We start from the raw sequence: 24,847 nt of genomic DNA, 5'->3' as shown, positions 1-24,847 counted from the left end.
ATAGCTAAGGAACGGCTAAGGGTATTAAGTTGAAACTTACATATTGAGCCTTCAGATAAATAGAAAATTAGTTCTAAGGAAGGGGTGGAGGGATGTAAAATTTTTTATATAATCCCTCTTGCTTCCTGCAAATATTTCTGGTCTACGCTGTTATTATGGAAGCAAACAGTAACATTAAACCCTAACACTAGCAAAATTTATTCCATATAGAAGGAGGAGTAGTAACCTATCATGAGCTCGTGACCCAACAACATATATGGGCATAGAATACTACGATTACACATGTGCTGCCATCTACAATTTAGTCTAACACTGAACCTACATAATTTATTCAAGGATTATCGATCGAGTCTAATGAGGTAAAGGTCGATTTATTTGTTGTTTTCAAGTGTATTGTCTCCGGAGTGAAGTTTGCACATGCGCATTAACGAGGGGGAGGGGAATATATATTGATCTAGGGGAGAGGATTTCCGAGAAATTGATTGCGTAATCGAAGGGGAGAATGTATTGATCCAGGACTCGACAAGTGATGTCATTTCTAATTCCTCTTTCGTGAATCAATAATTCCCCTTAGAAACAACAAATAAATTCCCCTTCTTGAATCAATAATTCCCCTTAGAAACAACAAATTAATTCCCCTTTCGTGAATCAATAGGTTTCCAAAACGAACGAATGTGCTGCCATCTACAATTGAGTCTAACGCTGACGGGCTATAATTTATTCAAGGATTATCGATCGAGTCTAATGGATGGTGTCAAGGTCGATTTATTTGTTGTTCGTCCAGGTGTAATGACACTGGGGGAAATTTACATAATCGATGGGGAATGTATTGATCTAGGAGAGAATTTCGGAGAAATTGATTTACATGATCGCTGGGGAGAATATTTTGATCCGAAAACGGGAAACAGGATCACGTTTCTCCTTCTAAGCCAATCAGGGAGTCGGTTACATCTCCTTCTAAGCCAATCAGAGAGTCGGTTACATATGGTTTCCCATTACAACACAATTCGCCCTTGAGATTTCGTATATTCCCCTTTATGCGTTGTGATTGAACATTCAGAAAGTTCCAAGACACAATGGATAAAACATTGGATATTATTGACTTGCAAACTTCATCTACAATGATTAACAATGTGAGTTCTTTTTAGTAAATTTTCATACTTTTGTTTCAAATAAAATCATTTTACATAGTAACCCCTCCAGTACATTCAGTTACCCACCCCCCCACAATACAAACTCCACAATATATTGTTTATACTCGCTAGAAAGCTTAAAATAGGTTCTTTTTTACCACGCAAACCTTCCCTCTCTCCCCCCTCCACACCCCTCTCAGTTTATGACTTTAATTCTTCCAATAGAAATAATTCTGTTTTTGAACCCTCCTTTTGACAGCCAAATTTCTGTCAATACCTTTGCTATTAAGCCTCTAAGCTTTGACATAAACATTTCCACAATGATTTAATTAGCTGATAATTAGCTGACACCCCACAATTGCACTTCCTGTATGTTTACTTTAACGGCTTAACCAAAGATTTCACAGAGAAAAAGGATACTTTTTCCCATCGAATTAAAACAGTTTCAAGCAAAAAGAGATTGCAATAATTAAGCTAAGCCTACGCAACCTGTATGGCAGTAGAGAAACCAGTTATTTCCAAAATTATGGTCTAACAATATTTTTTTAGGACATTATGTAAAAAGGGGGAAGGGGCAATGCCTCTATTCTAACACCTTCATTGTAAAGTGGAAACAAAGTGTTTCTTCGCGTGAAAAGTAAGGGGGCGGGATTTCTAAGAAAAAGAATACATAGCTTTATTATGTGTAAATTGAATAGCATTTGATTTCCAAGCATAGTATATTTCTCGTAAAATGTTACTTTTTGCTTTGCTGAAAAGGGGGGAGAGGACTTCTTTGTGATAAATGCTTTCTAGACAGAATTATGGTTAGGGGGTTGGGGGGTACTAATTTTTCTTCTGTAAAAAAGATTTCACTGAAAAAAAGGATACTTTTTCCCATCGGATTAAAACAGTTTCAAGCAAAAAGAGATTGCGATAATTAAGCTAAGCCTACGCAACCTGTATGGAAGTAAAGAAACGAGTTATTTCCAAAATTATGGTCTAACAATATTTTTTTTATGACATTATTTAAAAAGGAGGGGGGGAAGGGGCATTACCTAAATTCTAACACCTTCATTGTAAAGTGAAAAGAATGTTTTTCTTCGTGTGAAAAGTAAGCGGCCAGGATTTCTATGAAAAAGAATACATAACTTTATTATGCGTAAATTGAATAGCATTTTATTTTTGCTTTGCTGAAAAGGGGGGAGGGGGCTTCTATGCGATAAATATTTTCTAGACTAAATTATGGTTAGGGGGTTGGGGGGTACTAATTTTTCTTCTGTAAAAAGGGAATCATTATTTCAATACTAAATTTTTTCTTCTTTTAAGGACAATTATGAGCACCGACCCAGGCTAGGGGCTAGAGGCTAGGCTAGAGGCTAGGGGCACCGACCCAACCCTTGTGCAGCGTTTGGAGATAGCTGACACGTCCAGGAGCAATCTATACCAGTCCCCTGTCCCTTTTCAAATCACCGTGCCCACTATGAAATCTCTCCCTTGGACATTCAAGGTTGCAGTAGAAGTGCCAAGGGGACATCGACTAGCCCTAGAATGGAATAAATATGCCCGTGATCTATTAAATGACATTGAGAATAAGAAGGAGATCCCTAATATCACCAAGGAAATTCAAGACATTGTGTTATAGATTTCAGAAATAAAGTTTCATATATTTATTATTATTATTTTCTTAGGCTTAAGGTCGAGGTTTGTAAAATTTTAAGAGACTATTTTCCCTATTTTAATATATTTATTCAGATATATATATATATATATATATATATATATATATATATATATATATATATATATATATATATATATATATATATATATATATATATATATATGCATATATATAATATATATAATATATGAACAGATGGAGTCCAACACTAAATTTTATAAATCGAAATGGCTTTTACGTTAAAACCATAAGACCACGTAATGAAAATGGTTATGAAATAAAACATGTACAAGAGGAAATTCAGGAAATATGTAGTTTTTACGGTGTGCAAGCTGATTATGTTAAGGGAAACGTGCCAACTGATAAACTCTTACTAGAAAAATGTGATAAAATTAAAGCATTATTCAATTTAGAAGACTTCAAATGTGAGAAATACCTGCATTCAGTACATGACCCGGATGATGAAGTTAGATATTTCGCTCAATGGGTACCGGAAAAGATACCTGACATGAAAAAATGCATCAGATATCCAAAGACCTAAACTCTTGCTCTTCCTCTTATCAAATGGATTAAGCTTTTTCTTAAATATGTCATTATATATTTTTTCAAATGTTTCTAAATATGTTTAAGCAAGAAATACATTAAGCCTCAGACGTCTTTATTCATTAAAATAATTCATCACTATGAAAATTATACTTTCAAATTCAGCTTGCCAGGGAACACACTTTCAAGTTCACCATAATAGAAAACCCTAAATGGTCATCCATAAAAAGGTAACTTTGCCATAAAAGGCTAATGAATTTTTCAGAAATTACACTATCAGATCTGGCATGTCAGGGAACACACTTTCAGGTTCAGCATGTTGGAGAAACCTAAATAGTCATCCCTAAAAAGGCAAGTTAACTCTAAAAGGTTAAAGAATTTTTCTGAAATTACACTTTCAGATTCGGCATGACAGGGAACACACTTTAAGGTTCGACATGTAGGACCTTCAGGTTCAGCATGTCGGAGAGCCCTAAATAGTCATCCCTAAAAAGGCAAGTTAACCCTAAAAGGTTAAAGAATTTCTCTGAAATTACACTTTCAGATCCCGCATATCAGGGAACACACTTTTAGGTTCAGCATGTAGGAGAACCCTAAATGCTCATCCCTAAAAAGGTAAGTTAACCCTAAATGGTTAAAGAATTTCTCTGAAATTACATTTTCTGATACAGCATGCCAGAGAAGTCATACATTACTTTTCAACTTCTTTTATATCCCAACATCAAATTTTGCAATGAAAAAGAAATATGTTACAGATCAATTTTAATTTTTTCTGAGAAAATAAAAAGGTTCCACTTCAGTTCCAATTTTTCTCAAAGAGATGAAAAATTTAAAGTCCTGTTCCAAATTTTTCATAGAAGATAGAAAAAAATTATACTTTGATCATGAATATTCACCATGAAGATAAGGAGCTCCACTTTAATTCTAAGTTTTCACAGCAAAGTGAAGAAAAGTTCAAGTTCTCTTCTGAATTTTCTCAATGAAAGAGAAATTAGTTATAGATCAATTCTAATTTTTCCAAGAAAATAGAAAGCTTACACTAGAGTTCTTAATTTCTAAAAGACATAAAAAATGTTAAGTTCTGTTCTAAATCTTTCTATAGAAGATAGGTAAAGTCATACTATGATTCTGAATATTTTCCATGAAGATACAAAATTTCACTTTAATTAAAAGTTTTCTAAATGACGTAAAGAAAAGTTGAAGTTCTCTTATAAATTTTCTCAATGAATGAGAAATTAGTTACAGATCAATTCTAATTTTTACAAGAAAACAGAAAGCTTCCACTTCAGTTCTGATTTTTCTCAAAGACATACAAAAATTACAGTTCTATTCTAAATTTTTCCGTAGACGATAGGAAAAGTTATACTATGATTGTGTTTATTTTCCAATGAAGATAAAAAGCTTCATTTCAATTCCAAATATTCTTAAATTCAGTTCCAATTTTTCTCAAAGAGATGAAAAATTTTAAAGTTTTCTTCAGAATGTTTTCCCTGAGAAGAGAAAAGCTTCACATTGATTCTAAGTTTTCACAGCAAAGTGAAGAAAAGTTCAAATTCTCTTCTGAATTTTCTCAATGAAAAAGAAAAATTAGTTACAGATCAATTCTAATTTTTCCAAAAAAATAGAAAGCTTCCACTTCAGTTCTGATTTTTTCTCAAAGACATAAAAAATTTTTTAAAGTTCTGTTCTATATATTTCCATAGAAGATAGGAAAAGTCATACTATGATTCTAAATAACTTCCATGAAGATAAAAAGTGTCACTTTAATTCTAAGTTTTCTCAATTAAGTAAAGAAAAGTTCTAGTTCTCTTCTGAATTTTCTCAATGAAAGAGAAATTAGTTACAGATCAATTCTAATTTTTCCAAGAAAACAGAAAGCTTCCACTTCAGTTCTGATTTTTCTCAAAGACATACAAAATTTTAAGTTCTATTCTTTAATTTTTCCGTAGAAGATAGGAAAAGTTATACTATGATTGTGTTTATTTTCCAATGAAGATAAAAAGATTCATTTTAATTCTAAATTTTCTTAAATTCAGTTCCAATTTTTCTCAAAGAGATGAAAAAATTTAAAGTTCTATTCAGAATATTTTCCATAAGAAGAAAAAAGCTTCACATTAATTCTGAATTTTCAACACGAAGTGAAGAAAATGTCAAGTTCTCTTCTGAATATCCCCTATGAAAAAGAAAAAAGTTACAAATCAATTCTAATTTTTCCAAGAAAATAGAAAGCTTCCACTTCAGTTCTGATTTTTTCTCAAAGACATAAAAATTTAAAGTTCTATTCTAAATTTTTCCATAGAAGATAGAAAAAGTTATACCTTAGTTGTGAATATTTTCAATGAAGATAAAAAGCCCCACTTTAATTCTAAATTTTCTCAATGAAGTGAAGAATAGTTCAAGCTCTCTTCTGAATTTTCTCAATGAAAGAGAAATTAGTTACAGATCAATTCTAATTTTTCCAAGAAAATAGAAAGCTTCCACTTCATTTCTGATTTTTCTCAGACATAAAAAATTTAAAGTTCTATTCTAAATTTTTCCGTAGAAGATAGGAAAAATTATACTATGATTCTGATTATTTTCCAATGAAGATAAAAAGTTTATGAGAGCAAGTTTTCTGTCAGAAGTAGCAATTTTTCCTTTCACACTAACAAATTTTCTCATGAAAGTAACAATTTTTTCCTTAACACTAACAGAGTTTTAGCAACAAATTTTCTCATCGAATCAACAACTTTTTCCTCAATACTAACGAACTTCTACTTAAAAATATCAAATTTTTCTTAGAAGCATAATTTTTTTCCGTTCATGATAAAAAGTTTTCAGTCAAAAGTAGCAAGTTTTCCTTAACACTAACAAATTTTCTCATCAAAGTAACAATTTTCCTTAACACTAACAGAGTTTTAATTACAGCTATCAAATTTCTCTTAGAAGTAACAAATTTCCGTCAGTGATAACAAATTTTCTGTTAGAACTAACAAGTTTTATGTCAAAGATACCAAATTTTTCGTCAGTGATAACAATTTTTTGATTGTGATAACAAGTTTTCTGTCAGAAGTAGCAAGTATTAGCAAGAAGTAGCAAGTAGAAGCAAGAAGTAGCAAGCACAATTTCTGCTAGAACTAGCAAGTTGTCCAGCAAAGATAACAAATTTTTCTTAGAAGTAGCGAATTTCTTCTAACAGCACCAAGTTTTCCGTCAAAGATAACAAATCTTCTCTTCGAAGTAACTTGCCTAACAGAGGTTAGATGAATGTTCACTTGCCTGAAGATATATATATAAATATATATATATATATATATATATATATATATATATATATATATATATATATATCTGAATAAATATATTAAAATAGGGAAAATAGTCTCTTAACAATCTCAAACCTCGACCTTAAGCCTAAGAAAATAATAATAATAAATATCTGAAACTTTATTTGTGAAATCTATAAAACAATGTCTTTAATTTCCTTGGTGATATTAGGGATCTCCTTCTTATTATCAATGTCATTTAATAGATCACGAGCATATTCATTCCATTCTAGGGCTAGTCGATGTCCCCTTGGCACTTCTACTGCAACCTTGAATGTCCAAGGGAGAGATTTCATAGTGGGCACGGAGTTTGAAAAGGGACAGGGGACTGGTATAGAACACTCCTGGATGTGTCAGCTATCTCCAAACGCTGCACGGGGGTTGGGTCGGTGCCCCTAGCCCTTTTCATGAGGGGAGTAATGCTCATAATTGGCCTTAAAAGAAGAAAAAATTTAGTATGGAAATAATGATTCCCTTTTTACAGAAGGAAAATTAGTACCCCCCAACCCCCTCACTCTAATTTTGTCTTGCAAGCATTTATCTCAACGAAGCCCCCGCCCCCCTTTCAGCAAAGCAAAAAGTAAAATTTTACGAGAAATATAATATGCTTGGAAATCAAATGCTATTCAATTTACACATAATAAAGTTATGTATTCTTTTTCATAGAAATCCCGGTCGCTTACTTTTCACGCGAAGAAACAATTTGTTTTCACTTTGCAATGAAGGTGTTAGAATTGAGGCAATGCTCCTTCCCCCCCCCCCTTACATAATGTCCTAAAAAAAAATATTGTTAGACCATAATTTTGGAAATAACTCGTTTCTCTACTTCCATACAGGTTGCGTAGGCTTAGCTTAATTATCGCAATCTTTTTTTGCTTGAAGCTGTATTAATTCGATGGGAAAAAGTATCCTTTTTTTCAGTGTAATCTTTTTACAGAAGAAAAATTAGTACCCCCCCAACCCTCGCACCAAAAGTTTTTCGAGAAATCAATTATAACAAAGAAGTCCCCTCCCCCCTTGTCAGCATAGCAAAAAGTAAAAATGTGCGATAACTATACTATGCTTGGAAATCAAATGCTATTCAATTTACGAATAATAAAGTTATGTATTCTTTTTCATAGAGATCCCGGCCCCTTACTTTTCACGCGAGGAAACACTTTGTTTTCACTTTACAATGAAGATGTTAGAATTGAGGCATTTCCCCTTCCCCCTTTTTACATAATGTCCTAAAAAAATATTGTTAGACCATAATTTTGGGAATAACTCGTTTCTCTACTTCCATACAAGTTGCGTAGGCTTAGCTTAATTATCGCAATCTCTTTTTGCTTGAAACTGTTTTAATTCGATGGGAAAAAGTATCCTTTTTCTCTGTGAAATCTTTGGTTAAGCCGTTAACGTAAACATGCAGGAAGTGCAATTGTGGGGTGTCAGCTAATTATCAGCTAATTAAATCATTGCGGGAATGTTTATGTCAAACCTTAGAGGCTTAATAGCTAAGGTATTGACAGAAATTTGGCTGTCATAAGGAGAGTTCAAAAACAGAATTATTTCTATTGGAAGAATTAAAGTCATAAACTGAGAGGGGTGTGGAGGAGGGAGGTTAGGTTTACGTGGTAAAAAAGAACATATTTTAAGATTTCTAGCAAGTATAAACAATATATTGTGGAGTTTGTATTGTGGGGGGGGGGGGTATACCCTGAATTTACTGGAGGGGCTACTATGTAAAATAATTTTATTTGAAAATAAACTATGAAAATTTACTAAACAGAACTCACATTGTTAATCATTGTAGATGAAGCTTCAAGGTCGATAATATCCAATGTTTTATCCATTGTGTCTTGGAACTTTCTGAATGTTTAATCACAACGCATGAAGGGGAATATACAAAATCTCAAGGGCGAATTGTGATGTAATGGGAAACCATATGTAACCGACTCTCTGATTGACTTAGAAGGAGATGTACTCGACTCCCTGATTTGCTTAGAAGGAGACACGTGATCCTGTTTCCCGTTATCGGATCCATACATTCTCCCCAGTGATTATGTAAATCAATTTCTCGGAAATTCTGTCCCCTAGATCAGTACATTCCGCATCGATTATGTAAATTTCCCCCACTGTTATTACACCCGGACGAACAACAAAGAAATCGACCTTGACGCCATCCATTAAAGTCAATCTATAATCCTTGAATAAATTATAGCTTGTCAGCGTTAGACTCAATTGTAGATGGCAGCACATTCGTTCGTTTCAGAAACCTATTGATTCACGAAAGGGGAATTAATTTGTTGTTTCTAAGGGGAATTATTGATTCAAGAAAGGGGAATTTATTTGTTGTTTCGAAGGGGAATTATTGATTCACGAAAGAGGAATTTGAAATGACATCACTTGTCGAGTCCTGGATCAATACATTCTCCCCTTCGATTACGCAATCAATTTCTCGGAAATCCTCTCCCCTAGATCAATACATCTCCCCCCCCCCGTTAATGCGCATGTGCAAACTTCTCTCCGGAGACAATACACTTGGAAACAACAAATAATTCGACCTTGACCTCATTAGACTCGATCGATAATCCTTGAATAAATTATGTAGGTTCAGCGTTAGACTAAATTGTAGATGGCAGCACATGTGTAATCGTAGTATTCTATGCCCATATATGGTGTGGGGTCACGAGCTCATGATAGGTTACTACTAGGGGGGTGTACGTTCTCTGTTACTGCTCGATCTTGCATGTGGGGGAACTTTCCATGGGAGAATTTTCCGGGGAAGGAGATTTTCCACGGGGGAATTTTCAGCAGGGAGGGGCGTTTTCCAGGGGAAAAAACGCCGGCTCCCACCATCAATCTATAGGAAAGTACTCTCCCATTTTTTCCTTTGTTGAACTGCAAAAATGTTTCTGTAGGAATTATGCTAAGTTTGCTTGTAGTACAACAAAGGTAAACAAGTATAAGAACTGTTTACTTGTAGACCTTTAGCACTCGATTTTTATAATTTGAAGCGTATTCAAATATGTACCGTTTCATACATTTGTTTCCATGCAATCAAAAATTTCACTTCTGTGCAACAATTTCATCTCAACAAAATGATTATAAAACATAGCAACGACTATTACTGCAATATATAAGCTTTTCAAAGCCGAAATTGCCTTAAAGTCCAACACAGATGCGCATTCCCCCCCCCCCCGTTCTATAAAAAGCTTCCTTCTTCACCCCTCCCAGGAAGTACCAATTTGCTTTAAATCCTTCCTTATGACCTCTTCCCATCCTATTCGGTAATGATCTGCTTTAAGTTATATCCCAGTGTGCCCAAGTGTGGGGCAGTAACGATATATTTTACCTATATTCATGAGTAAGTTTCCACATCAAGATCATACTTTTAAAAAAGATCCGATTTTCCAGATAGAACTTTTCTAGACTTTTTAGCGCATTCAGATTCTAAAATATATTCCTTTAATTTTTAAATATATAGAATCATACTACTTAGTAGGCTGCAAAAAATGTTTCTAATTTCTTTTACTGTAGCTTCGCTCAAAATTTTGAAACTTTAGAATATTCTTTCTTCTCCGTTTCACAACCATCATATCAGATTATTTATTTTTAAATTTTACCCATTACCGAGCTATATACCGCTGATCACGAGCAAAACAAGCACTATCGTTTCCCCGCAATTGACGTGGCCTTGAACTGTAGGGAGGGTTGCTACGCCATCCAAAACTATAGCACATTCCCTAGACAAAAGTTATATTTTTAACAGCATTAATTAAAAAAAAATTCCACAAAATAAAGTTTTTCAAAAAAACTCCATTAAACCAAAAATGAACAAAAATAGAATCAAATAATCTACCAAGCAAACAACTACCTCTAATCAGTATCAATAAATAAATGAAACCCAAAACAAACAGAAACTAAAATAATTCAAACTCAAAACGAGCAGAAATTAATCTGAGTAGGGTTCTAAACCCTATGCTTTCTAAAAGCTAGAATATAATTTGTACTTTACTGAAAAAAAATCAAATGAATATAGTGAAAAAAAATATGCATTGTCAGTTTTATATGCATATGCTGATATTTATTCCTTAAAATCTTAATTAATTTTTGATTTCTTAAAGTTATAAAAGTGAAAACAGTTAAAAGAATTTTTTCAGTAAAGAACAAATTATATTCTGGCTTTTAGAAAGCATAGTGGTTTAAAACTCTACTCATATTAATTTCTGCTCGTTTTGAGTTTGACTGTTATTTATTTTAATTTCTGTTTATTTTTCGGTTTCATTTATTTATTTATACTGATTTGTGGCAGTTGTATGATTGGCAGATTATTTGATTCTATTTTTGTTCATTTTTGGTTTAATAGCTCTTGACTTTTTTTTGGGGGGGGGGGGAAACTTAGTTTGTGAAAATTTCTTTTTAATTAATTTCTGTTCGTTTTATATTGACATAGTCCTTTTAAGAGAGAAAGACTGAGCCTCTTCTAAAGTTAAACAACCATTCCTTCAATAAAAACCTTAAATACCCCCTAGGCATAACTTACAACCCTTCCCCCAAATCTCTGGGGTTTGTTTAAACCCCACAAGCCTTTTAATATGATATTTGGACTATTTTGAATAGAATGGCTATATCAAAATTCCTATTAGATGCCTTTCGGGACAATACGACGTATGTGGGGGGGGGGGGGAGCTGCCCTCCGATCACTTTGACTCTTAAAAAGAGCACTAAGGCGTTTGATTACCAATCCAATGAGCTCCCTCCGAAGTTAATATTACCATGCTTTCTGTAAAAGCCTTATATGTCCCCATGGCATAACTTACAGCCCTTGCCCTGAGGGCTGGGGGGATTTTTTTTATCCTCAAAAACATAATTGCCAGACTTTTTTGATACGCTGAACAAAATGGCTATCTCAAAATGTTGATTGGAAGTGTTTGGGGATATAATGGGCATGGGGGGGCCATTTGCCCTCTGATCATTTTTGACTAATAAAAAAGGCACCAGTCCTCTAAATGTCCAATCGAATGAACCCTTTTTGAAGATTCTACAACAAAACTTTCTATAAAAACCATATATACCCCAAGGGCATAGCTTACGACCCTTGTCCTGACGGCTATGGGGGGAGGGTTGTCATCCTCAAAGACATTGTTTCCAGACAATTCAACTATGTTGAATAAAATAGCCAGATCAAAATGCTGATTGAAAGTTTTTGGGGAAATGATGGGCATGGGGTGGGGATGATTCTCCCTCAGATTACTTTTGACTATTAAAAAGGACAATGGCCCTCTCAATTTTCAATCCAATGACCCCTTTTTTAAGTTTTTACGACAACGCTTTCTATAAAAAACATTATATGCCCCCAGGGCATAACTTATTACAGGGGGTGTCATACTGAATAACATAATTTCCGGACACTTCAACTACGTTCATAAAATGGCTATATCAAAATGTTGATCAGAAATGTTTGGGGAAATGATGGGCGGGGGGGGGGGGTATTCACCCTCCAATCACTTTTGACTATTAATAAAAGCACTAACTCTCAATTTCCAATTGAATGAGCCCGTTTTTAAGTTTTACGACGACACATTCTATTAAAACCTTATATGCCCCCAGGGCATAACTAACCACCTTAGCCATGAGGGCTGTGGGGGGTTGTCAAACTCAACAACCTAATTTCCGGACCTTTCAACTATGTTCAACAAAATGGCTATATCAAAATGTATACGGGAAGTGTTTGGGGAAATCATGGACGTGGGGGGGGGGGGGGCATTCGCCCTCCAATCGCTTTTGACTATTGATAAGGGCACTAGGCAACTCAATTGAATGAGTCCTTTTTGAAGTTTCTATGACAACGCTTTCTATAAAAACCTTATATGTCCCAGGGCATAATTTACAACCTTTGCCCTGGGGGCTCTGGGGGGTTTGTCATCCTCAGACATAATTTCTGGACCTTTGAACTACGCTGAGCAAAATAACTATCTCAAAATTTGATTGAACGTGATCAGGAAAATGGTAGGCGTGAGAGGGGGGGTTAGTTGTCCTTCAATCACTTTCGACTATTAAAAAGGACACTAGCCCTTTCAATTTCCAATCGAATGAGCCCTTTTTTAACACTTTCTATAAAAACCTTATATGCCCCCAGGGCATAACTTACAACCCTTGCCCTGAGGGTTGTGGGGGGGGGGGGGTTGTCATCCTCAAAGAGCTGATTTCCAGAATTTTAAACTACAGGCCTCCCGCTAGATTTTTTGTGAAAAATATGAACTTTATGAACTTTTGACCACAAAAATATGAACTTTATGAACTTTTGATTGCGCTTTTTATGAACCTATTATGAACCTAAATTTACAATATGTGCACCTCAGAAACTGTCCGTGGACACAAAAAGTGGCAGTTGGTGTTTTCATTACTGGTGCACATATTCTTCTTGTTTTTTTTTTGTTTTTTTTTTATGACTTCAGTTAAATGCTTTGAATTTGCATAAAAGTACAAAATACAACAGTACAAAATAGTCCACTCTACTTGTTCCTTTTCGCAAAATATGACGAAATTAAGGACGACTTTCATTTGTTTACCCTGCTCTGTATCAGATCAACCTCTCTGGCTGCCTCGTCTTCTTTGCGCATCTTCCGGCTCAAAGCCTCGATCATACTTTGTGCGAGGCTTATTTCTACAAAATCATTGGGCATCTATGGCTTTTTTCAGCTTCTGATGAGCTTCTTGAAGAAGCCTTTCTGCTACTTGTCTCTTCTCCTTTTCAACTGACTTCTTCTCAATCAAATTTTTTTTCCAGGTGTTCAATGGTCTTCTTCTCAGATAACATCCTCTTTTTGTCCTCTTCTTCTCTTGCCTTCTTCTTTCCTTTTGGACTCCTCTTCAGCCTGTCTAGATCGCTCAGCTTCCAGGTACAGTTTAAAGCTCTAGCACACATTTCACCCCAAATTCAACAGCTCTCTGGTAATAAGGACTATCACGGGCCTGTTCTCAAACTTCTTTAGAGCATCAGAGACTATCAGTCTAGCATTGAGCATTTTGACTTTCATCGATGATTTTTCCTCTATCATGATCCGTCCTGACCGGGAAAAATCACGTTCAACGTCAGCGTTCCCATGCGACATGCAGAGAGCTGCTTTTACTATCTTTGAAACAAGGGGATATTTTGTCTGTCCTTGATGGTTTTCAGACTAAAAACCGAGTTCCATAAATGCATGTTGCATGTCCCAATGTCAGCTAGGCTTTGGTTGCTGCGCACAGTTCTAACTTCGGAATCAAATAACCTCCAAACTTTCTTGTTGACATTACGTCCGTCACTTCCCAGCATTAAGACTTGACGGAGATCAAGGTTAGCATCCTTTAGAGCTTGTAGTAGGTGCTGGTGTAAATCTTCCGCTTTTGCGTGTCCTATGAAAAAGGACTGTAGGTGGCGTACAGAGACTCTTTCTTTGGTCTCCAACCAGTATCTAATCATGATATTCAACTCCTTTGCACCTTTGGCATTTGTAGTTTCATCGTAAAGTAACGCCAAGTAAGAAGATCCAATGTCGCGTAGAAGGTCCTTGCAAAAAGCATTATTGTGAATCCATGTAAAAAAAAAAAAAAAAAGAAAAAAAAGAAGAATAATCAATCAACTTATGATCTTCTGCCAAGAAGTTATGTTACAGCTCATAAGCTCAAATCAACTATTTAGGAATATTACTACTAGAAAACTCTATGAAGGTAGCAAAGACTGAAGCCAGAAAAAGGAAAAGACTAAAAGATAGCTTAGTACAAGAAGATATAGGGGCAATATAGGAACCAAGCTAGATGTAACAATGTCTTTTTAAACAGAAGAAAATGTATGTTCACAAAACATGCTGAGTGTTACAGTTTGAAACGTTTTAAATAAAAACGTTTTATAAGGAAAAAGACAGCAACTGCAAGTGCTTTCCAGCTGATGAGAAGAAAAATATGAACTTTATGAACCTTTTTTTCTAAATTATGAACCATTTATGAACCTAGGTTAAAAATATGAACTTTTTTCATAATTATGAACCCAGTGGGAGGCCTGAAACTACGTTGAACAAAATGGTTATCTCAAAATTTTGATTGGATGCGTTTGCGGAAATTATAGACGTGAGAGGGGGTTTATTGCCTTTCAATGACTTTCGGAAATTAAAACGAGCACTAGCTCTCTCAATTTCCAATTAAATGAGCCCTTTTTTAAGTTTCTACAACACTGTTTTCTGTAAAAACCTTATATGCTCCCAGGACATAATTTACAACCCTTAGCCTGAGGGCTGTGGGGGGGGGGGGTTATCCTTAAAGACCAAATTTCTTTAACTAAACTAAGTTGAAAAAATGGTTATCTCAAAACTTTGATTGAATATATTTGGGGAAATGGTGGGCGTGAGAGGGGGGTTAGTTGTTATCCAATCACTTTCTACTATTAAAAAGGGCACTAGCCCTTTCAATTTCAAATTGAATAGGCCCTTTTTGAAGTTTCTACGACAATACTTTCTATAAAAACCTTATATGCCCCAAGGGCATAACTTACAACCCCTTGCCCTGAGGGGTGTGGGGAGTTTGTCATCCTCAAAGACATAGTTTACAGAACTTTCAACTACGTTGAACAAAATGGCTGTCTCAAAATTTCGATTGGATGTGTTTGGGGAAATGGTGGGCGTGAGAGGGGGGTTAGTTGCCCTCCAATCCCTTTCAACTATTAAAAGGGGCACTAGCCTTTTCAATTTCCAATTGAATGAGCCCTTTTTGAAGTTTTTATGACAACGTAATAAGAACCTTATATGTCCCCAGGGCATAACTTACAACCCTCACCCTGAGGGCTATGGAGGGTTTGTCATCCTCAATGACCTAATTTCCAGAACTACTACTAACATGTCACTGCAGCACCAAGCCGCCTGAGGCCAATACAGCTACGCACACTCCTCCATCCCAATTGTTTAAAGCTTACCTCTTTACACCCACCCAGGAAGTTCTCATTCCCCTTAAATCTTTCTTTATGACATACTCCCACCCCAACCGTGGACGACCTGCTATCCGTTTAACCCTATAAGGTTGGCCGAAAAGGACAATCCTTGGCAATATGTCATCTTTCATCTGCAGAACGACCCCTAGCCATCTCAACCTTTCTCTCATTATTGCTCTAGAAAGCGGGGATTGAACTGCATTTTTCGTATAGCCTACTATTTGAAATAGTCAGTCAGCTGGGTACCCAGAACAATCTGTCGGCAGTTTCTCTGGAGAACATCTAGCAAATCTTCATCCGCTTTTCGGAGTGCCCATGCTTCAGAACCATATTTGACTACTGTCATCTCTATAGCTTCCAATATTCTAATTTTGGTTTGCAGACTTATAATCCCATTCTTCCAAAAATTTTTAAGAGTGAAAAACACTGTTAAAAAAGTTTTAACAGTGAAGCAGAAATAACTACTCCCACTATCTTTACTAATAATACTACCAAGGTAAGTGAAGCTGTCCACCTGATAAATCTTTTCGTTACCCAACATCACCTTTTCATCTTCACTTAATCCTAGCGTTAGTGACTTAGTCTTCTTGACATTAATTTTTAGACCTATTCTAGCACCCTCAACTCGCAAAACCTCTAAAAGTTACTTCATTTTCCTCAAGCTTTCATCTAGGATGCTTAAATCATCAGTGTAATCCAAGTCCACGAAAATTTTTCCTCCCCATTTGATTCCGTGTTCTCCCATTGCCTTTCCTGAGCTCCTTAAGACAAAGTCCATCAAAATGATCCATAAAGGGGGACAGATCACAACCCTGCTTAACTCCTGATTTTATAGGAAACCAGCTGCTAACCTCATTTCCTATCTTAACCACAGCAGTGTTATTCTCGTATATAGCACTAATCATTTTTATGTATTTGTCTGGTATACCATACAAGGATGATCACTTGCGATCCCCCCGCCCGCCCCCCAGAAATCTTCTACAATAATTTCAGTTTCCAACAATTTTCGAATATCCCAGCTTATGTTTCGTTTTAAAATCACTAAGAGCCTGAGACCAAAAAGAGCTAAAGATCTACAGTACAGCATAGCCAGTTATGACTAAGACTTTGTAACATTAAATTTAGGCATATGTACTATAAGGCAATGGGCCCTCTGTCAGCGAGCACTCATTCCACTTGCCACTATCTTATTGGCCACTTATGTAACCTTCCACTGTTAAGCTAGGCGCCTTTTTAGGTATTTTTTAATCATATTTTTTGTTAAAGTTTTTCTTCAGTTTCAGAGTTTAATCAATTTCTTCAAAGAAACAACTGGTAGCACAGCTGAATAGAATCCACAATGAACTAAGAATAGAATATTGGAAGTCACGGTAATGACAGCAGTCAAGTATGTCTCTGAAACAAGGGCACTTCAAAAGGCTGAGCACGATTTGTTAAATGTGTTCCAGAGGAATTGCCTAAGAATGGTTTTAGGTGCATACTTGAATAACCGTATATCAAACAATAAGTTGTACAAAAAACAAAGTTTGATCCCTATTTGTCAAGCTATAATGAAAGTAAAGGTTAAGATGGCCAGACCACGTTTTACAGACGAGGGATGACAGATTTTCCCAAGATTGTTCTTATTGTCCATCCATCTGGGGCGAAACAAAACGCAGATTGTCCTTGAACAGGATAGAAAGAGGTCGTAAGGAAGGATTGAGAGGAAACAGCAACATCATGGGAGGGGGTAAAGAGTGAAGCTTTGACTGGACTGATGTTGGAAAGGAGTGTGCATAACTGTGTCTGCCTTGTGCAGTTTGGTGCTACAATGAGTTGTCAGTTGTAGTGTTGTCTTTTCATCCTTGAAAAAATAATCCATTTTGTGTAGGGGGGTGTCAGCAGTTTCCCCAAAACATCTGAATTTCAGATCCCAGGTGAGGCAGAAAATGCCTAATCCTGCCACTAGTGCAAGGACAAGTAAGTATTTATAAAGACAAAAAAATATCGTTTAAAGTCACTAAATAAAGCTAAGAATGAAGACATCTTACCAATGATAAGACTCGAAACAGGCATCTGCTGTTTGGCAACTTGCATCCAACCTCCAGGGGCAGCACAGAGATCAATGCAAACTCTGCATTTTGGTAGAAATTCAAATTTCCTGTTCAACTGCAATAACTTGAATGAAGATCGACTCCTATAGCCTAAAAATGAAAAAACAATGACAAAACTTAAATGAACATTAAAGAATACAATAACATAAATGAACAATAGTAACTTGACATATGGGAATCTGAACAGTTATCTAGTATGTCAACTTAGAAAAAAACCCTCAAATCTGTGGCAAATAGGACTTGCTTCCCAATTACAGAAACCACAGAGAGGACCTAAAAAAATCCACATAGTGGAACTTCTAGCCATTACTTGGAAATGACATTTTTATTTATATTCAATTGTTAAAGGTACAACAGAGGGCAAGGAGGCTGTTGTTCTTCCTCAAGGCCCAAGGATCCTTTTCATACCATAGTTTCCAGTAGCAGGTGCATCAAAAATACCCAATATTCCACTAATGCCTTGTCTAAATTGGGAATTTTTTCCAGCTCTCCCCCCCCCACCTCTGGACAGGTACTCTGACTTCCCTCCTTTGTTGTAAAAAGCTGTTACATACTGGCTTTTCATGCTGTGCTTGGTTTCAAGATATCCCCAAAATCTAGCAAGCTTCTCTAGATGTGAGATTCTGGCATGATTAGGAAATGACACTTGAGTAAGGGCATTTTTAATGTTGACTAATTATGCTCATTGGCAGTAAAATAAATGCAAAGAAAACACTCTAATCTTTAAGGGGATTTAAGGTTGTTTATGGTTGATTGTTTGATTATTATTATTCATTTATTGCCCGTCAAAAAAAGGTACAAAAGGTACAGTAGACGGAGTAACCACTAAAGAAAACAAAAAGAAAAAAAAAGAAGAAAAAGAAGGACACAAACACACCTTAAAAATTCAAATACATGACAAAAAAAAACTCTTCATTACATTAATATGAACAATGATGCTAACGAAAGGATGATAAAAGTTTCTTTTAAAATGGGAGAGATTTATTAATACTAATATTATTATTATTATTCATTTAATACCCCTAAAAAAAAAGGTACATATACGGAATAATCACTAAAATGACAAAAAAAAATAGAGAAAAAAAAATTCCTTACATGCATTACATTAATATAAAAAAACTATTGTGAACAAATTGGTGACCATGGATGATTAAACTTACTTTGAAAACGGGATACAGATTTATTAATGCTAATATTAGGGTCAGTTAGCTTATACAAATGAATAATTTTACGGTTTCTTGTCCAAGGGGGCAAATGTAGAAGATATTTAGCAAATCTGAAGAAGATTGATCGTAGGTGCTTTTTATCTGTAACTGTAAAGAATTTCCAGAAAGGAGCAATGTAAAGCAGATGAGGAAGGGCTGTGGCGTTGTAAATGGATGCTAGCCATTGAAACATAGTTTGCTTTTTACAATTACAGCGTAAGAAATGCTAATTTTACACTCAACGTGAGAAATCAGCAAACGAAATGATTTGATTTCTACTCATGTTAGGTTTTAGTATTGCTATTGGTTTTTTTTTTTTTTTATAAATAGTTTTTGAAACCTTTTCAAAATCAACTTATGGTCATTTTTAAACTGAAACTATTCATAGTAAAAAGCCCCAAAAAACATAACATGCACATAAACTACAATGAATGAACAAATGAAGCCCAAACATACAGGAGCTTACATGATTAATCAAATCAATAATGATCAAATCAAACCTTATGGCAATATGGTCACTTGCACAGAACAGTGTTAAAGGTGCTATATTCACAAGTGATTCAAGGTTGCTAACTAGAGCAAGGTCTAGTAATGAAGGCACTTGGCTTCATTGTGTCTGGTTGGGAATCTTAATATAGTGCAGTATAGTGAATGGTATAGAGAGGGCATCTAGTATACAGAATGGTTTTTCAGAAATACAAGGAAAGGCTCAACTGATCCATTATTAGAATAACCATAACCAGTCATCCCTTGAACTAATTTTAGATTAAAATCACTAACCTCAATCATATCCCACCTGACTTCATGTTTGCTGCTATTGATTTGGCTAAAGCAAGGATGGAATATTCTAAGATGGGGGAGCTAACACAAATAGATACCAAAAATTGAAAACCAATTTCTAAGGCTCACAGTGCAGGTAAACAGTCTTACACACTTGTTCTATGTATTCTTCACAATCAAAACTAATGACAATAGTTCCTACCTTCAGTGAATCCCTTCAAAGTTATTTGTGGTAATGTATTATGCAAAGAGTGATGTTTGGCAGTTATATCAAGAAGTATGCTGTGCTGTCAAGGCCATCCCTTGAATACCCTATACCTGAAATTTATTGATTTATAAACAAAGCATTTGCAAATGAACATTATATAATGTTCTTGTATTAAAGATGGAGTTATACCAATATAACTCTACTTTTTTAAAACAGACAATAATTTCGGTGACAAACAATTGGATTAAGTAATGGTACCTACCAGGGAAAAATTAATTTGTTTTTTTTTTTGCTGCTGTGTTAGTTCAAATTGGGGCATGTCAGCCCTCTGACTTTGTTTGTAAACATTCAGCTTCATGCAAATTCAAATTTTAATTCAATACCAGCAGTGCTGCAATATAACCTTCTGAAAATTAGAGAACTAAGCCACCACAAAAGCTCAAAAAAGAGCAGAAAATTGTGCTGCTTGTAATCAAAATTTAGATCAGGTATCACCTGCAAATGATTCCTTCTCACAAACTACAGTCAGAATTGAGGACATTATCAGTAAAATGCTAGAACCACTTAAAACCCACCATTACTACCATGCAGGGCTTAGACACAAAGATTATGGATGTCATAAAACAATCTTATTGTAAGTTCAAAGCTGAGCTGCAGAAAGATACTGATGGCAAATTCATGGAAATTGAAAGACATTGTTGCAGCCTTGGGGCAAGCATATAGTGCTCTGTGTAAAGACAATCTGCTTCACAGATTGGTTGAATCTGAAGTAGAGGCTTTGAAAAAAAAAATAATTGATAATCAGTCAGAAACCCAAGTGAAGAAGCTTAGCATTTAAGACAGAGATCAATAGATGCAAAAGTTCAATATTGTGGTATTTGATGTGGCTCTGATTGATAATCTTGCTTCAAGTGGCATAAAAACTTATTTTCAGTACATTCCTAGCCACTCTGGCATAAGTGGTAATCATCAGGTTGATGAAATAGCAGAAAATACTATAAATATTGACCAGCCAAGTGGGAGACCAATCCCAATTAGAGATATTTACCGATGGAGGCTATCAGATATTAATTTTAATAAGATTAATTCTATCTTTTCCCCCTTTCCCAATAAGAATCTTTCTAAAATTTATCATAGAATTCGTTCTGGAACAAATGGACTAAATTTCCTTGCATTCTCATATAAGTTTTCTAATTCAAGTGGTTCAATTCCCCTGTCCCATCTTTGCAGGCATTGTAATATGAATAATGAAACAATTGACCATTGCCTATTTGAATGTAATATGCTGACGTCTGCACAACATACCTTGCTTTGTAAACTGTTAAAATGCTTCAAACACCACAAAATCTCACTATCAGCCAAGAGCCTAGCCAACTATACATGCACACTGAGCACAGAAATCGATATCTTTCATCTTATATTTGAACTCCTTGAGTCAAAAGATCTACTGAAAGATATCTGAGAATATCTAATAAATATGAGAGGACCAAGCCAGTAGCTCTGTTGCCCACAGAGTGAAGCAAAAAGAAAAGGGCTAAATAGTATTAACTGAATAGCCCGCCTGCTGTGAATTAGAAGAAGAAGAAGAAGAATGCAAAAGTTCAATATTGTGGTTCAACACAACAACAGCAACCTTTTAAGAAAATCGAAATATATTTTCTTGTGATTATTATCTCTTCTAATCAGCAGTCGTACCAAACCAATTCTGCTCAAGGCATCCTCAGGGCTATACTGTGGTGTTTATCCTCCCCATAGTATAGTGCAGACGGTTTGATATCATCTATTTTCCCTTCTTGTTTTTACTTTAATTTTTGTGTTTTAAAGCTTTTTCCAATAGGCAATGATTAGAAGTCCTCCAAAAAAAAAGTCCCCCCAGATCCCAAATCAAATTCCAGTGAAAGTGTCATAGTGAAAGATACCCATCCTGGCTGGTTAAGCACGCTATCTCAAAGTTCTAATGATAGCTCCAATTCGGAGAATAGGACACTGATAAGTGTAGGGGCTATTGTAACCATAAACGATGATAATGGGTTTCAAGAGGTCCTCTCTAGAAGTTCTAAAAAAGGAAAAAAATCTCCCCAATTAAAAGCATTTCCCCTCTCCCTGCCCAAGATTCTCCCTCCAAAAACTTAGGAATTTATCTTAAAATTACTTCCACGACCCCCTTTGAAATAAAAATGATCACTGCAATAAGAGTTGCAATTTTTAAATTGCTAAAATCAATGTTCTCTCTTAACATTAACCGTGATGGATCTCTGCTAATAGCTGTAGAAGATCAGAAATCAGCAGATACAATAATTAACCTTAAATCACTTCTGAATACCCCAATTATTGCATCTAATTGGAACCCAAAAAAATCACCAACAAAAATTGTAGTTTATAATGTTCCCCCAGAGATATCTACTCAGGAGTTAAAAGAAGGCCTCTCACATAGGGCTGGAAACACAATCCCAGTTGAGGATGTTACCCAACTTGGAAAACCTAACTCTAATGGCCTAAAAACTAGTAGATCTTTCTTATTCACACTAAAGGATAAAATTGATATCCATGAAAAATTATTCCTATTTGGGCAAATCAAACCACACAAGGAATACAAACCTAAGCCTATTCAGTGTCAGAAGTGTTTCAAACTGGGACACACGACAAACAAATACAATGAAATTCTCCAAGAGTGTAGTACTTGTAAATCCTTTCATCCTAAAGAGCTGACAACTTGCAACAACACTCAGCCTACATGCATCAATTGCTAAGGCCCACATGAATCTACAAATGAATCATTATGCCCTGCATACAAGAGAAGAGCTCTAACGCTCCAAATATCAACAGAAAAGGCCATCCCATACCCCTTTGCAGCAATGGAAGCTAATGCTGGAACCAAATAAAGCCTGTAATGAAACCAACCAAAACCCCCAAGTCAAATGCCCCCAATGCATCAAGCACCCCATATAAAACACCATCTTCTAAGCCCCCTAGCTAGAATCCCTATCAGAAGGAATCACCATGCCGACAAGCCTCCTTTTCCAGTAAGATTAGGCCAGCCTGGCCCTACCTCCTAAGAAGAAACAAACCAGACACACTATCATGAATCAATCCCTTAATCAACAAACAGGATGCACTACCAAATATGCAATTCCCAAATATATTCTTATTCATTCTAAACTGTAATGCAGTTCAGGCCATGAACATACATCAACTACAGAAAACAAAAATTATTGCAGAATTGGCAAAAATCTACATCCCAGATGATATGCTCATTCAAGCAAAAAAAGATCTTGCTTTACTTTTAACAAAGCTGAACATTGATACACAGTCATATGAATAATAAATCAACAACACAACATTTATCAATACTACTATATAATGTAATATCAATCGCATAAAATAATCTAAAATAAATAATATCATTTATGAATATTAATTCCATTAATATTGCTTGCCTCCAGGAAACTCATTTAACCCAAAATCAACAAATTAAGTCTCTGGGATATACTATCCTGAGAAAGGATAGATCTTCAGAGAGAATAGGAGGTGGTGTAGCTTTATTAGTTAATAATAATATAAAATTTTGTGGCATCAAATTTCCAGATTTTGAAAATGATGTTGATGTAATTGGTATAAGTGTTTGGCTGAATAATTTAAAAACCTACATAATAAGCTTTTATAACCCTAATAGCCAAACTACAGATGCAAAGGATTTCTTTAATTATATAAATAATTCTAATATGTTAAAAAATATCATTATTTGTGGTGATTTCAATGCCAGCTTTGTTCAAGTAAAGCTTTGTTAAAAGTAAAGCAAGATCCCCCTTTTGTGGGGGAATAAACCAGCAAATAAAGCTGGTAAATTTATTGAGCATATGACTTCAAATAAAAATGAATTAGCTGTTGCTACCCCTCCAAACCTGAATACATATTTCAACCCCAAAAGTGGCAAATTCTCCAAAATTGACCTACAAATTGTGTCTTTAAATTTTTTGAACAAAATTTACATAAATAAACATGATAGTCTATGTACAGACCACTTTGCTATAGTTTGCTCCCTAAATGAACCTGCTGAAACTTCATTTCATACCTCCAAATATATCAACACTAAAGCAAATTGGTCTATTTTCCAAAATAAGCTAAATGATGAAATTACAAGTTTCACCCAAAGTTCATGCATTTCTAACACAACAGTTGACACACATGCTGAAGCGTTGACATCTTTACTAATAAATACAGCTAATCAAGCTATCCCCAGGACAACACCTAAGAAAACATTCCCTAAACAAATTCCTAAAGCATGGTGGACAAATGAGTGCCTAAATAAATGGAAGATAAGAAAGGCAGCTAGGACAGAATTCATAAAAAAATAACACCTGCTACATATTTAAAAAAATTACAAGCAGAATCTAATCTAAAAATGACTATAATAGATGCTAGATATAAATACTGGAATAATTTTGCAAATAATCTCTCCAGAGAAACGCATGAGCCAATTATACATAAAGTCATAAGCCACATATGTGGGAAAAAGACCTCCCAACCCACTCCTGTATGAGCTTATACATAATAATACCCATTATGACAATGATAATGAAAAGGCTAACCTATTTGTAACTCTTTTTGTTAATAAGCTAACATCAAATAATCAAAGCAAAATGTCCAAAATTCCTATGAACCCTTGTTACCAACCACGCCAAAGATCCGAGTACACAACTAATCCATTTTCAATCCAGGAATTGAATAATGCAATACATCATATTAGGTCCAAAACTAGCAGCAGCTATGACAATATACACCCTACATGGATAAAGAATCTCACACCTTCATACAAACAAGAACTGCTAAATTGTTATAATCATGCTTGGTCATCGTCTAGGTTCCCCAATATATGGAAATGTTCGACACTCCTAAAAATCATAAAGAAAAATAAACCAAAGGATAACACTGAGTCTTATAGGACCATAATGATTACACATGTGATGGGGAAA

General features: G+C 35.2%; 1 protein-coding gene across 1 annotated transcript in view; it reads right to left on the bottom strand.

Moving 5' to 3' along the window:
- LOC148945911 (pre-rRNA 2'-O-ribose RNA methyltransferase FTSJ3) overlaps positions 1–24,847 on the bottom strand; it is a 156,406-nt gene that overhangs the window by 112,864 nt on the left and 18,695 nt on the right. The window contains exon 2 of the mRNA XM_089097756.1: positions 17,619–17,771. Within this exon, the coding sequence (XP_088953882.1) occupies positions 17,619–17,771 (153 nt within the window). The remainder of the gene's footprint in view (positions 1–17,618; positions 17,772–24,847) is intronic.

Source organism: Artemia sp. Qi Xiang Cuo, chromosome 12 (genome assembly GCF_049724085.1).
Source record: "Artemia sp. Qi Xiang Cuo chromosome 12, ASM4972408v1, whole genome shotgun sequence".
In the NCBI taxonomy this organism is placed as follows: Eukaryota; Metazoa; Arthropoda; class Branchiopoda; order Anostraca; family Artemiidae; genus Artemia; species Artemia sp. Qi Xiang Cuo.
The sequence above is the reverse complement of the archived record's forward strand: the minus strand, read 5'-3'. Positions and strand labels throughout refer to the sequence as shown.